The 15732-nt window shown below is 39.1% G+C and overlaps 1 protein-coding gene across 1 annotated transcript; it reads right to left on the minus strand.

Annotated features, from left to right (window-relative positions):
- Positions 1-7919: 7919 nt before the first annotated feature.
- On the minus strand, positions 7920-15527 carry TLR7 (toll like receptor 7). The gene is given in 2 exon segments (XM_062574562.1): positions 7920-11057; positions 15372-15527. Coding segments are annotated over 2 exon segments (3294 nt in total).
- Between the last annotated feature and the right edge of the window lie 205 nt (positions 15528-15732).

Here is a 15732-nt window from a genome sequence, read left to right on the forward strand (position 1 = left end):
TATAAAGTTGCAAAATTAGTTCCATGCTTTAAAAGAAATGTGTAACTACTATCTAAAAATTCCTAACAAAGGAAACTATGTAAGAACTTACATTCTCAATATATATTAAGTGATCCCTTGCACATAATATTACTATTATAAGAAAATACTTGAGGAAAATACTTTCCTTCCTGAGACTAGACTTCTGCCCTTAGAAAATATGTTTGTTTTGTACTCTTAGGTTCCTCTTTCTTTAGAGCTACTTGTATATATTTAACTTGCCTTAAAAGGACTGTTTCTTGGGGGGGTTCTTCTTTTAATACATAAATCACATTATTTCTTACATTACTGAGAGATTTCTCAACTGATTTTGATCTGCTAATGACAATGTAACAGAGATTTGGGGTTGTCTGAAGAATCCTTGTTGTGGTCCATGACATTATAAATTCCTGATTGAAGTTTTGTCTAAGAGGTGATTTTTTCAGGATTTCAGGATCACTCTGAGGCGATTTTTTTAACTGCTCCAAGATCAGTGCCTTTGGTCAAAGGGCAAGAACCTCAGAAGGTCTTAGCTGCTGCAAAGCTGAACATTGCCACGGCTGCTCTTTGCAGAGGTGGCTTGTTCATTTTCTCCATCACCTCTAGAGCTGCCCCGCCACTGACAGGTGCTCTGGGGCTGAAAAGGACGCATATCAGTCCCCAGCACCCACATATAGGCATACGTACAGCGTAACAGTCCCACGGAAATCCAAAACCCAAATGTCTGTAGCGCAAAGCAGGTACTACCAGGTACTTTCTGTGGCTAGGTCTCACCTCAAAGCAGGGTTTTTCTCAGGGGCAGCTGTGGGAAGCTGAAGTAGAGCCACTGGGAGGGAGCAATACTAGGAGGGAGTCTTTAGTCAGTGTTTGATTTATTCATAAGATACATGTGGCAACTGCAATCGAATAATATCTTATAGATGTTATTCTTTGCTCTTAAGAGTTAGTTTAGGGAACGTTGCCCACATTTGCAGCATTATTCCTTTTCTTAAGTAGAATAAGTGAGAATACAGGATGAGTGGAGTGGGGAATAAGTGTTACACAAGTGAAGTCAAGAAACAACTTATTCTTTATGTGCATCACTTATTTCAGGACATGTTTCACAATATTTACAAACTTAGCATGATCCCTCAAGGAGAACTGTGTCCCTCTCCTGGATGCCTCTGAGCTGAATCAACATGCTCACCTATGGCCAGCATCCGCACCTTTCCCTTCGTCTGTCCAAAGCTAAACCAAGTCGTATAAGAAAACCGAAAACTAAGGCATCACTTTGATGCCGAAGGGTAAAAAGGGCTTCATGGGTGTAATTACAGGAGATATCCAGGGTGAAGCAGCAGAAAATGTGGTTTCAGTGATAGCACGAGGCTGGACGCTAAAGTCACTAGCTACAGCTTACTTTCTCACCACACTGGTGTCCTGGTTCCTGGAGTTAAGAATAGGCTACAAAACACTACTTCTTCTTCCTCTTCTTGCAGCAGCGCAAATTGCTGATTAGCTTTCGAAAATGAATAATCCAGCTCTGGGATTTTGGTGAACTGGTGGGAATTTTTGTGCCAATGTTGGATGAGATGGGGTCTAGCTCATAGAGTGATAGCTTCTAACACAGTGACATCGTGGAACATCCAAGAAGACTATGTGAGGTGAGAAAACAGAGGAAATTACACAATGGTTTTGAAATTTGTTTTTCCGAAGTGTGAGGGTCATGAAAATTCTTCTTTGGAAGTTGCTGCTTTTGCATCACAAACTTGATTTCAAAATAGATAAACAAGAGCATAGTATAGTGATTGGGTTTCTCTTAAGTAATACTGGAATTAAAAATAAGATAAGTCATAGCCTAAGATAATTAGATAATTAAGTTAAAAGATTTTGTTATGAACAGAATGCAGCTTTTAACCACAAGATTCAAGAGCATGTTCTTGTATAAGTGTTCTTCCATATAAACTTGTGGAGCTGAAATATTATGGAAATGTGATGGGGAAGAATCATCTGCCAGCCAGAAAACAGGGATATAAGATAAAAATTCATTTGTTTTATGTTTCAGGAAATTTTCATTTGTTCTTGTACTCAGAACAATTCCTCATTGGGGAACATCAGCTAAAACTCAGATTTTAAGTGAGTTATTCAGTTAATGAAGCAAAAGCAGAAGCTACTTACAACAGGAAAACAGACAGATGTATTGACAATAAGGGTCTAACTGACAGCTTCTCTCTTCACTTGAAAAGTTCCATGTCTATAAGAAAATAGAAGACTGTTTTATGTGTTTTTAAGCAACACATACCTTCCAGAGGCGCTCACTCTTGTGGAGTCTTAATAAAATAAACTGAGGGAATGCACAAGGTCAGGTTTGTATATATTGCTGTGAGGACTGTGGCATAGACAAACCAGACAGCCCAGACAGTGGGACTGGAATTTCACTTCTAAAAAAAGAAGAAACATTCAGAAAAAAGATTCAGAGATTGAAATTAGACACCTTCAGTTTTGCAAGCCTGTCACCTTTTCCGTCACTACAAGAATCTGTTGTCAGTGCTTTAATAATGCAATTGCTACCAAAAAGATTGAGACTATTTCCTCAAATGTTTCTGAATTTGCACAGGCAAGGATGAGTTTGATTTTGTGGGTGTTTCCATTTTCTCTCTCTCTCTCAAAAAAAGCTCAGTTATCTAGATCTGCTTTCCTCGGAAGTTTGTCATAAGCAGTTCATCTCAGTAATCGCAAAGGAAGGAAAACAAATGGTGGGGAAATAAAGTCTTGGTTTTAGATCAGTGACTATTCTGATACCACTTCTTTGTCTCAGTAACGCATATCTTGAACAAAGATATTCTCCAGCAGAAAGAAGAAAAAATAGTTTTACAGAACTTAATAGGGCTTCCTACTGCCTCACAAAGAGCTTCAATTCTCTACACTTCCAAATTCAGAATTTCTCCCCATGTCCATATTTGATTATCAAATTGCCTATTTTTCTAAGTAAATAATCTCATTTATAAATGACATTAATGTGCCTAGTAAACGAGAAATACATTCAGGTTGCTTTTAAAGGCTGGAACTCCGTTTCCTCTTTATTTTTGCCATCAATGGATGGACACCATAGGAAATCATTCAACTTTTGGTGCTCTAGTTTTCCCATTTATAGACCTGGAGATAATAGTGGATTAATATGTATCTCTTGCATTTAGATATACAATTTATATTTCCAAATTAGGAGGTTATCTTCCATATGTAGTCAATGAAGTTAAGCTCTTATAGAGGCAACCAAGCAGAATTATAAGCTAAAAGATTTCAATCTCTTGTTCAAAGTAAATGGAGAAAGTGCTGATTTTTTCAGATGAATAGCCTGTCACACAGCTTATTTCTATAGGCAGATACTTTACAGAAGAAGATTTAGAAAGTGAAGAGATAAGACATGTTCAGAAGGTGAAAGGTATATTCTCTATTTTGGAGTGTCTGTTGTCCAAATAAGTGATCTACTACAGACCAAAGGCTCCTGCTTTTTATATATTTTTAAAGATACTATTATGAAGCTCCTTTACAGCTTTACAGGATGACATATTTGTTACACATTACCTCAATTTTTTATCAGGCAAGCTAATGCAACTTTGGAAGTAGACCTGCTTTGACCCCTAGAGGTCCTTTCCAAACTGAATTATTCTCACATGGAGTCACCTGAAGTTCCTCACATGTCAGTTCTTAAAAAAATGAGGGAAAAGAGATAGTTATATTCATATAAATCTATGCTGTAAATAAGGATGGTTCTTACCAGTTTTCATTTGATAGTCTTCTTGTGGCAAAATAGTGATACCATCAGTAATGTAAACAGAGCATTTTTCTACTGATGACACAATGACTGTAAAAACTGGATAAATCCATCAACATTCTCCTTCCATTCTCTTCTTCCTCCTCTGTACGTGCAGGCTTTCTAGGTCATGTAGGCTAAATAACAAGTCTAGCTAGCGTCTGGTAAAATCTTTCTAAGAAAACAGCAACTGATGTAGAATAGTTTCAGTTATCAGAGCTGCTGTTGATAGCACTCCAGATGTATCCTCATCCACAACACAGTCATTTAGGACCAACTTGCTACTAATTGCACATATAGCCTAGAACAGCATTCACCTCACCTAACTAAAGACATCTGCCAGGTAGCCATCTACATTTGAATCCCCACCATAAGAATCCTCTACAATTAATGGATAGAAATACTACTTTCGGAGTGCAATTTCTCTGACTTCTCTTAAACTTCTGTAGTAGGATGAGATAAGTCATCCTCAAAATATCTGCATCTCACTTTTGAAGGGAGGACAAAGCTTAGGCCAGTTAACATAGCTGTAGATGTCTACATTTAAGTTAGCCGAATGCCCTTACTGCCACATCCTCTTCAACTTCACACAAGGTCAGAAGCTATACCACCCTGAAACCCTGAGCCATAGAAATCTCAGGACTCCTCAGTGTTACGTCGATCTAAATAAAATCAGACATTGCTACACCAACAAGGCAAGCATGCCCCGAGGTTAAAAATCATCACACAGTTTAAGCATATGTTATTAGTTTGAATCTGTTAAATGACACCTACTTTTTTAGTGGTGCTCCATAATAAAAAAGGTCCCAGGAAGAATGGAGGGCATGCCCATTTAAGACATTTCTTAGGTGTAAATCTATTGAATGTAAATTCAATTATTTTTTCTCTCTTAAAGAAAAGCTTAGATTAAGCTTGTGTCCACCAGTGCAAAGCTCTTAGCTGCCAATTATGAAACTATACCTAATCCACTCTCCCATCCCAAACCTAGACTGTCTGTGCTTACAGAGTCATCTTCAGCCTGTGAAACACATGTAAGCCAGAACAGTGTGCAGGCCCTCTTCGAGGATACCCTGAAGCATTCAGAGAGAAGGATGTATGCCTGCCTCATCTAACTGGGACAGTGGGATGGTATCGCCTCCCCAAAGCACTACACTTACCCAAGTATATCACAGGAAACAAAAGCAATTCAGGGAGCAAGAGAATTCTCTTCCACCACCCACCCAACCTATCAATGGCTAGAGGAACACTTGGTGTTTCTCAGTCTTCCTTGATCCTTTCTTATTCCTGGGGCTGTATGTTTATTGCAGAGAAAATAGAAAGGCATCGGAAAGGGTTTTGCTATGTGAAAACTGATGTTGGTTCATTACCCAGTGAAGCGGGCACAGGTAGAAAGCACTGGCCAAGGCAGTGGGCAGTGCTGTGCAGAAGACTGCTTGCTTCCTACTGCAGAGCACATTTACCATCTCTTTTGCATACTCACAAACTGGTTCATGCAGTCTTCCTGGCTTCTCTCTGTACTTGCACTACAGTGTGATAGCCCCCTTGCTGTACCAGCATCACCGGTTTTTGTTGATGTACTCATTGCTTATACTTAAGGCCACTTCACAGCCTTAGCTGACACTTATCTATTCTCTCCATACCACTCCTTTGACTTCTGCTTGATGGAAGAGAAGAAAGTACTTCTTCCCTTACTCTGATAGGCCAAGTGACCTTTTGCCCCTGCCTTAATCACCTGGGCCCAGGAGTAAGCAGTTATTCCAGGTGGAAGTACTGATTTGGGGAAAGGAGGGAAGATGAGGGAGGAAGGAAGGTAGGAGTGCCTGAGGAGCAGAAGTATTTATATTAGCATTGCCTTAGGAAGAGAGTGGTATTACAGCTTATGTTAGTCTGTTTAGAGATGCAGATTATTTAGCTCATAAACACAACAGTTGTTAGAAAGGTATTATTTAAAATAAAACTATAAACCAACTCCTCTTCTAATCAAGGCTTCCTGTCCTTCTGCTTCTGTTATTAATCAATAAAAATGCTGTGACAAACTGGGAAAAGAAACCTGTTATTATATAGAGCTTGTCTTTCTTGCCTGCCTGGATGCCCAGAGTTAAATCAAAAATGGGCTATTCAAAGAAAGAACCAAGAGGAATAGGTAGACTAGTAACAGAAATAGGCAGTTTAGATATGCAGATTCAAAGTAGTTAACAGTGCGTGCTCCCTCTGGGCCAGAGCAGTCACGGAGACTAGTCAGCAAAAAAGAAAAAGGGGTTTTAGGGAGAGAGGAGAAGCTACTCAGCTTGTGCTGTGAATGAAAGTGCCAGGCAAGGAGAGAGAGCACGCTGTTCCTCCCGAAATCTCTGGATAATTACAATAAGCAGAACCTTCTTGTGCAACACACAGAGATTTATGCTGCCATTACAAAGACTTCAGCTGAAACGCTATGGCGTGTTTTATGAGGATGTGCTATGAACAAGAGGAAGAAACAGACTTAAGCAGTCATTTTTTCTGAATATTTTCTCTTCTTTTTCAGGGTGTTTCTAAAGCCAGACTGCTTCCCAGCTCTGTTTTTTAACAGAGCCCCAGGAGCTGCTGTGGAAGAGAGGCCTGCCCAAGGATCAAGGAGGGCTTTAGGCTGGCACTGAAACTGAGCCCTCTGGAGCAGCCACAGCCTAGCTAAAGAAACAGTTGGCAGGATGCTTTTGCTGTGTGACTAGGTCTTACATGTTTGGTGATTTTAAATAATTATGTTTTGTTTTGAAGAAAGTCTGGGCAGGCAGGGGCAAGCGATTTAGCCACCTTAGTGTCTCCTTCAGCACCAACCCTTCCTGGACCTGCTGATGCCACCCCAGTTGATATACAAGGGATGGTAACACAGGGCCTGGGCCAAACAGGGAAGCAGAGCTCCTCCGGGGCAGAGGTGAAAAATGAAGGCCTGGCACTGAAGAGGAGCTCTGAGTCCTTAGAGAGCAGCTCAAACAGCAGCCAGGAAGACAGGTGAAATGCAAAGTGAAGAGGCTATTAGAAATTACCAGTGAATCCTTCTTTAGGTCATAATTTAGCTAATGCTTTTCTCTCTTTATTCTTTCTGCCTTTTCTATGTTCTCTCTCTTTTTTTTTTTTAACTTTCCTTTCCTTATCTCTTTCAACTTTGTTTTCCTTGAATTTCTTCATCTGCCTTGTGCAAAGGCTTCCTTCAGCCTATCTGCTGTCCTGCTCCCTCTCCTTATTCTTGTGCAACACCTCCATGCACAGGGCTCCCTCTGTCTTGCAATTTTTTCCTACCCACAGCCTACAAGCCCTTCTGAAATTGTTCCTCTCATATATTCTCATTTTGACCCATAAAAGTTCTTCCAGTCTTCAGATTTGCGAGCATTTTGACAATGGAACATGGGAGAGGTCCTATGCAGCATTCAAGCCCCTGACAGCAGTCTTGCCAGAACCTCCTTTTCCCAGAGATGAGGCATGTTGCCCAGTCGGATAGAATAGGTAGGCCCAGCAGCTGTAAGCCCCAGAAGATAAAATAGTAGCGCTCAAATTTCTATGACTCCTAAAAGTAAAGCATGAACTTTGCTTGGAATATTTTCTGACAAGAATGTGTCAGCAAATGCTTTTCCTGTTTTATATATGCACAGAAATACAGAAAGTATAATTTTCTATTAAAATAACATTTACTCAAACAGTGATCCAAACAGCAGCAACTTTAGGCACAGCCAAACTCCTCCCAGCAGTCTGTGTACTAGAGTAAGCTGAGCAAGTGTCTCACCAACACTTGGCCCAATCACAGGAAATGTTGGAGGCTTTCAGTGAACTGAAAGCTGGAAATGGTGATTCTCTTCTAAACCAGGGACTTCCAGTGAATAGTGCATCTTATTTTGCCATGCAGCAGTAAATGCCAAGCAAGGTGTATGTCAATTATACATCTGTGCTGGCAATGGCTTATGTTGAACCTTGTCACAGAGAAACAGGAAAATTATCAACTTTGGAACTAATTGTGCATTTCATTTTAGAGTATAATATCAAAACTAAATTCATCCTCAATGCTTTGACATTTTCTCCAAATGAATTTAGGGATTTTTTCTTCACCATGCAACGTAACAACATTTTACATGGAGTGATGGGGCTAAACAGTTTCTTGGAGAAGTTTGTTGTAAGCCAGAGTATTGTTCATAGCTATTGCATTTTTCAGACACTGCCAGAAGTAAGGCTGAGATCTAGGGTTAGTTGGCCACTCCAGGACAGAACTTCTGCACAGCCTCTTCCTTAGCCGGACATACCGGGACTTCTGCAAAACTTTCTCAAGAAATATCAAAATAATTACATCTATTTTTTCATCTATAAGTCGCTGGTGAGCCATGTAAAATGTTGTCTTGAAGCTTCCACTTTTCATATACTTGTTGGTCAGGACAAATATGGTCTTTTTGCTCAGCTGAATGCTCTGGGAAAGGTTGTCAAAGACTGGCTGCCCTGGAAGCCAGTCCCTTTCTTCCAGGCATAGATTGAACTGTCTGACTTTTCTATCTTCCAAATTTTCAACCAATTCAGTTAGCACCCAGTCATTCACAGCTGGATCTTTACTGTCATAGGCAATAAAAGCATCATAGCATGTATCCGGTAAAGGTAAACGGCGATAGCCCTTCAACTTGGCAGTACAGTAGTGGTAACTATACCACACATCCCAGAAATAGAGATGGCTCATAACTGTGAACACCATAAAACCTAGGACAGTTGAAGCTGACATAGCATACAGGATCAAATAGGAGGTGTCCAACTCACAGGTATACAGATCTAAGAAAATCACACTTTTTCCTTTATGTGCTCCTGGGCCATCACAGGTTACATCTGTGGCCAGGAGTGGAATAGTCACATGGGTCTGATTGATCCACCAGACAAACCACACTGCATCGCAATTGCATTTGAAAGGATTGCCGTGCAAAAGCAACACCTTCAGATTGTTGATGACATTTTCAGGAAAACTAGATTTCTTAATTATTTGGATCTTGTTTGAGCTGAGGTCCAAGTATTTCAAATTAAAAGCACCTCTGAGAAAATGTTTAGTTAGCCGCTGAATACGATTGTTTCGGAGTATCAGTTCTTGGAGGGTTGAAGAGCAATTGGACAGTTCTCCGGGAACTGTAGTCAGAAGGTTATTGCTAAGGTCCAATGTTATTAGTTTCTGTAGGAAACGGAGTGTTGTCCAGCTGAAATTCTTCAGCTTGTTATTGGTTAAGTTGAGTATCCTGAGTTCTGGAGGCATAGCTTCAAAAACACCAGGAGGCAAAAAAGTGAGAGAATTGAAGGAAATATCCAGTTCCTCTAGGCTGGTCAGATTCTTGAAGAATGACAGGTATCTAGCATTTCCATCCATCCATAAAACATCTAAGCGATTTCCTCTGAATTCTAAAACTTTGAGAGACTGGCTTTCCATCCCTGTGCTAATAGAGGTAGAAATCTCATTCTCATTCATCATCAACTTCTTCAGGTAAGGCAAGTTTTTCATAAAATTAAGCACATGTGTAACGCCTTCTGCAAGAAAATAATGTTTGTTATTGCTTAGATCTAGAACTTCTAGATTTTTCAGTTCTTTGAAAGCAGTGGAGTATAGCAAATCAATCCGATTGTTAGAAAAATCCAGATATTTCAGTCCAGACAGGTTGTTGAATTCACTTCCATTTAAAGTTTGGCTTATGGCATTACCTGACAAGTTGAGGCATCTGAGGAAACCAAGATCCTGGAAATCTGAGGGACTAATAAAAAATATGTTATTTCTGCTTAAATCCAAAGTTTCTCCATATTTCAGGCAATCCTCATTAACCAAAGGTTGGTAGGAAGCAGCCTCTTTGTCTTTGGACTTGCAGCTTCTCCCATACTCATCATACCTGAAATAATGCATATCTTGTAATATTCGCCTGTTGTACTGCTCTACTGAAATTCTGGGATTAGGGCAAAATCCGTAACAATTGCTTTCACCTGAAGGAGAAATTTTATTCACTGAGAGGTCAATGAATTTCAGAGCTTGGAATTTTTTGAACACTTTCAAGTCAGCAACTTTGATAAAATTAGTCCCAAGATCCAACACTGTTAGATTTCTAAGGCTGAGCAATGGATCTAGATTTTCTTGCTTCAATTCTTTAAAGACATAACCTCTGAGCCTCAGAGTTTCTAGGTTAACAAGGGAGGAAAATGTCTTCGATAGGTTCAAGGAAGGAGAGTACATCTGCAATTGAAAATTAAAGGACAGATCCAGCTCTACAAGGCTAGGAATAAGCTTCAAAAACTGAGCATCTCCAATCTCCTTTGCAAGGAAATTTTGGGAGAGGTCAAGCTCTTTGAGATTGCTGGTGTTTTCAAACCAGCTGCTGAGTATCCTTTGAAGAGAGTTACTGTGAAGTCGCAGAATTTTTAATTGTTTCAAGGACTGAAAAGCCTTTGGATGCATCTCAATTGTGCCTTTGGGGCAGGGAGTACAAGGATATGGGGCATTATAGCAACGTGGGCAATTACCACTTAGATCAAGGATTTCTAGGTTGTGAAGGGCAATTAAGTCATGTTCTTGAATCACTTGAATCATGTTATTGTAAATATACAATTCCTTTAAAGTCGATGACAAATTGGGTGGAATATAAGTTAAGTTGTTAGACTTCAAGGACAGTATTGTTAAATTTTTCAGGTCCAGAAAGGCTGTTTCTTCAATTTCAAATGAAACATTGCAGGGATTACGGTAGTAACAGTTCTGTCCCAGATACAATATCTCTATGTTTCTTAGCTCTGACAAATTTGCTCTTGTGATAGAAAAGATACTGTTCGCTTCCAGGCTCAGCAGACGTAAAGTTGTAGGAAGACCTCGTGGTATTTCCAATAGCTGATTTGCATCCAAATACAATGACTTCAATTTTGTCAATGCAGCAAAACTGCCATTCTCAATCTGCAGTCTCCTGACACAGACATGATCTTTGGGCCCCAGTCTGACAGGCACACAGTTGCATCTGAAGTCAATCTCCATGAGGTTTTTGAGATGAGCAAAGGATTTTGGATTGATGTGTGGGATATGGTTAATAGTCAGGGTAAGGTTGGTAGCATTTTTAGGGATTCCTTGGGGGATTTGTGTGAGGCGACGATCGCTGCAGTCCACCGTCACAGTAGCTTTGGAGACTTTTACGTCACAGGGTAAACTTTTGGGAAACCAAACTCCTGACAGCATCTTTGGAAATATGAAGAGCAAGATATACAGCAATGCATTTGGGATCTTTGCATAAGGCACCTAAAACATAAGAAAACAGTGATGTATTAAGTTAATGCAATGGGAACATACAGCATAGGATGTCATATCAATCATATTTTGTATATGTATCAGACCTACATACTTAGATGTATCATACATCTAAGCCAGGGTCCTGTCTCCCATGCTGGCTATCAGTGGATCTGCAGGAAGGATTATAAGTCTAGGAAATACATGTATTGGTATTTCCTCAGCTGCTTTCTTTTCTCTCTTATCACTAAGTATTGTAGAATAAAATATCAATCTTTAATAATGAATCACAGAAAACATTAAAGAATCTACTAAAAATGTCAAGGCAGGTGATTAAAGGCTATGTTCCTGTAAATAGTCTTTATTTAAGGAGAAATAAAAGGTATTAAACATGCAATAGACTGAGATTGTGTAATATGCAAAAATGAGTAAAGCTAACTTTTAGAGGCATATGAAACAATGAAAATCTATAGTCAGTTAAAATTCAGTATAAATTGTCAAAAAACTCACTAACAGTTTCATGCTTAATTCAAATTTCACATTATCATAAGGGTTCTTCCTCTATAAAGTGTCAAGACAGAGATATAGATGACTGAAATCAGTTAATGGCTATGCTTTCACATGCTTTTAATACCAGTATGTGTTTTAACTATCTAGTAAGCACAGAGGGCCAAGAGAACACTGTATCAAAGATATGTGAAAAAATAAAAATCAAGGAAAGTCAAATAAAATATATCCATAATAATAATAATAATAATAATAACAATGAGAGCCAGAATCCCACAAGCATGTAAAGAACCTGCCAAAATAAGTCATAAGTCTTTGCAGTCTTGCTTACTTTAAAATTGGTGCTGACTACAGGAAGAGCAATGGGCTGCTAATGTTTTACAACATACTAGTAGTTATTTCCTCAGCAGTAGCCAATGTCAAAGAAACTCTGGCCCTTTGAGGAGAGGCAGCCAGCCAGGCAAGCAGACAGTCCAGGCTTTGGCTTGCACAACCCAAGCAGAGGAGCTGTGAGTATTTTTCTGCCTTACACAGCTCGTTAACTGCCCACATCTACTTAACTGCCCAAACATCAAGCCTTAGGTTGGTCAATATGTTTGAACATGATCAAAAGCACAATAATCAAACCAATGTTTCTCCCCGGATAACTCAGTCTTTAAGGATTGGAAAGCAATACATAGCACAGAGAATGCTGTTTAATAACCTGGATTAGTTATACATGGAATTATCCTGATCCAGTGTAATACCCAGGTAAGCAGCTGAAAACCAGATAATTAGGTAAAGTTTCCAAGATATAAGAAAATGTTTTTTCTCTTCAGTTGGGATACGTCAATATATTAAGACCTTCTCATGATATTGACAGTATGTAAAAACACTTTTGAGTGTTGCCTGAGACACGCTTTGTAGGTAACACAGATTAAACGGGTCTTCCTGTTGTATGCTCTGTTTACTTAGACCACTGTATCTCCTCAGTTGTGTTTTTCTGCTTTACCTCACATAGCAATGCTAAGCATATCTATTCATCTATATGTCTACCTAGATAAGTGACTAGTGACTAGTAGGACAGCAAATGTAAGAGAAGCTAGGCCAAACCTCATACAGCACTGCACTTCTGCTCTGTGGATTCAGCAAAAAAATAGAGTCACTTTGGAGAGTCATTCAATCAGCTTTGGAACAGAAAGCTTCAGTAAAGAAAGAAAAACGTAAAAACCTGCTGCAAATCTTGAATTCAACGTATTATCATATAAAATTCGTATCAGTAACCTGGTGCTCGGTAACACCACAGACTTTCCTCTGGCATGACTTCCTTTTACATTGCCAGGAAGCGTTACAGTGTTCTCTTCAACAGATCACAGAAAAGGGAAAGGTGCTTAAATATCCAGAATGGTACCCATGACTATCATTATATACATACTCAGGGAAGCTAACCTGGATTAACTAGACCAGGACTGTGACCATGAATTCCAAGGCAATGAGCCATATTTCATTACTATCAACTCTTGTGAGGGCATTTGTTAAGAATTAAAATAACTTTAATTTGGCTTATAGTAATTCACTTTGGAAACTCGCCCAGACTGAGGCCACGGATAAGATAGTTCACCAGCATCTTCAGGGAGGTCTAACTAATCTACTTTAGAGGATGGTTAACTTTTCTGATTTCCTGATGTAGATAAACATTTGGATGAAAATGGTGAATAGGAATAATCAGAGTAAGTGGAGAGCTGATCTGGAGAAGATAAAATACATCCAATTCTTCCCATAATCCTAGTTTTTTATAGAACTAATTCTTCTCCATTAATATGGTCAGGGAAGTGGAAGGCAGGAGGGACAATCCACTGAAATTAATTACACAGAAAACTAATGGTCTTTGAAAGAAAAGGGACATTCCAAAAGAAAAAATTTGGATAGGTTCTTGTAAATATTTTCCTTCCTTCTTTTCCAAGGGACCCATTAAATTGTCCATGTAAACGACTCTTTATTAGAATAATGAAACCCTAAGAGGATCTGTGCTAACTTAACCGTCCATGGTTCCACATGTCCATGTGACTACCTCTCTTCCTCTTCCAGGTGCAATACATCCCAGGCTCCACAGTTATTGTGAACCAAAGGAGATGCCCATAAAACGTGGCAGAGCATTGATAGGGAAAACACAGACTCTTCCCGAAGAGCAGGACATGTCACACAGTCACACGGACGCCTTTTACCTTTGCCTATTGATGCACACCTCAGCAGCATGCAAAGTACCGCTCCACCAGCCATGCATGTTACCTGTATTTACTGAGCGAAATGCTGACGACTGTGATGGATCAGACTTTAACAGTCTGCCTTGCACTGCCATTACAAAAATGCTGAAGGATTTTTTTGCTAAAATGGTAATAGTAGCCAGCATTGTAACTGCTTTATTTATTATTACTAAAACAGCATATTTTATTTTATTTATTAGTGCTATTCATTTAAATCATGCTTTGACACTTTTAGTCACCAGTCTTGGAAAAAAGAAATGGGCTTCCCTATTGCTGAAATGTGTATTCAATGGCTATTTCAAAATAACGAATGCAAACCTCTGTTGCCAGCTTGGGAACCAAACCACAGATTTGCTCTTCTTGAGGAAAAGCTGATCATAATCAACCTTTCAAGAAGATTTGCTACACCAAATTAAAACTCTCTGTAGCCTGTCCAAGCCCTAGATTAGGACTTAGACAATGTGGAATTGCTGTCTAGATCATCACAAACTTTCTGCATGAACTTATACTTGGACACAGCATTCAACCACCTGATTTTAGCTGCTTACCTGAGGTTCCTCCCTTCAGTGCTGTCACCCTGGGCACTGACATTCAAGAGAGAGGGAGTGAGAGGAGAGTGGCCCCCCGCTCCAGCACTGTTCAGATCTCTGAACATGGAGGGAGCTCTACATGACTATGCTCCTAACACAGATTCTTTAGTTACATGCCTAAAATTAGGTGCAATGAATCCGCACCTTATTTACGTTCACAAATATATTTGTAAGTTCCTTAAGATGTCAAAAAATGTGTATTCAGATTTTCAAAATGCTCAGATTCTGAACTTTCAGCAATTGCTGTATTTCTAGAAAATAAAACATCTTTGTAGAGTCAACCAAGCTCTTAATGTCTTTGTGCCTCATTTCTGTTTCATGTGCTTCTGCTTCCTGAAACCCTTTTAAAGCGGTACCTATTTAAATTGTAAACTGTTACATTATGATGCTATGTCTAACTATTTTCATGCATAACATAGTGTTACTTCAACAGAAAGAAGGATTGTAGAAATCAGAAGAAATAAATAATGATAAATTGTGCAAAGTCTCTGGAATGAGAAACAAGTATAAAAGAAAAGCTACAGTAGCCGTGTGAACCATCATTTTCTCTGTGATCATATTTGGTTCTATAAGAAGTTCAAAAGTACTAATATTCTTATACTAACTGAGCACACGCCTAAACTCAAAGTTGAATTTACATTTGATTTATAGTATTCTTCAAATATTCAGAAGCAACACAGCTAGGTGTTTCTTAACGTAATTTTTTTCTGTAGATAGTCCATACATGCTCTAAAAGGTGAAAGAGTGGAAGGTTTAAGAGAAAATAGCTTCTCAAAAGTTATAGATATTGTAGAAGACATTATGATACTCAGCCTGTAACGCATTAGTATGAAGAAACACTCTCCTTCTCTTAGCCATGTCATTATGTCTTACAGCCTATAACCACAATGGCTCATTCGGACATGTAGAAAGAAAGAAGGAAAAATAAAGGAGACTACATTCTTAAACATCTTTAACAATTGTTCCAGTTAAGGAGTTTTAAGGACAAGTTCAAAATGAAAGTTTTACCTACCATTTTCTGTGCTCTTCCAAGTCTGAAAGACTTGTTGTTAGAGGACACTGTCAATCACAGCAGAAGAAAACAGCATAAAAGGGGTCCCCACTGGCTCAGCTCAGGTACAGAGGAGGCTAAAACATGACATAACTCACACACGACAACAGCAGTAACCACTCTTTCTTTCTTCTCTTCAGCTGAACTGCAACTTGGAGAAATAATTAAATGTGAAACAACTGCTGCAAAGCACTTCCTCAAATATTTGTCCTTAAAATTGAAACAGTAGTATCTCATTTAGTCCTCCACCCCCCATAAAAATAACTGAGAGTACTCTCATTTTTTCCTTCTTCTAC

The sequence above is a fragment of the Rhea pennata genome, chromosome 1 (genome assembly GCF_028389875.1).
Source record: "Rhea pennata isolate bPtePen1 chromosome 1, bPtePen1.pri, whole genome shotgun sequence".
NCBI lineage: Eukaryota > Metazoa > Chordata > Aves > Rheiformes > Rheidae > Rhea > Rhea pennata.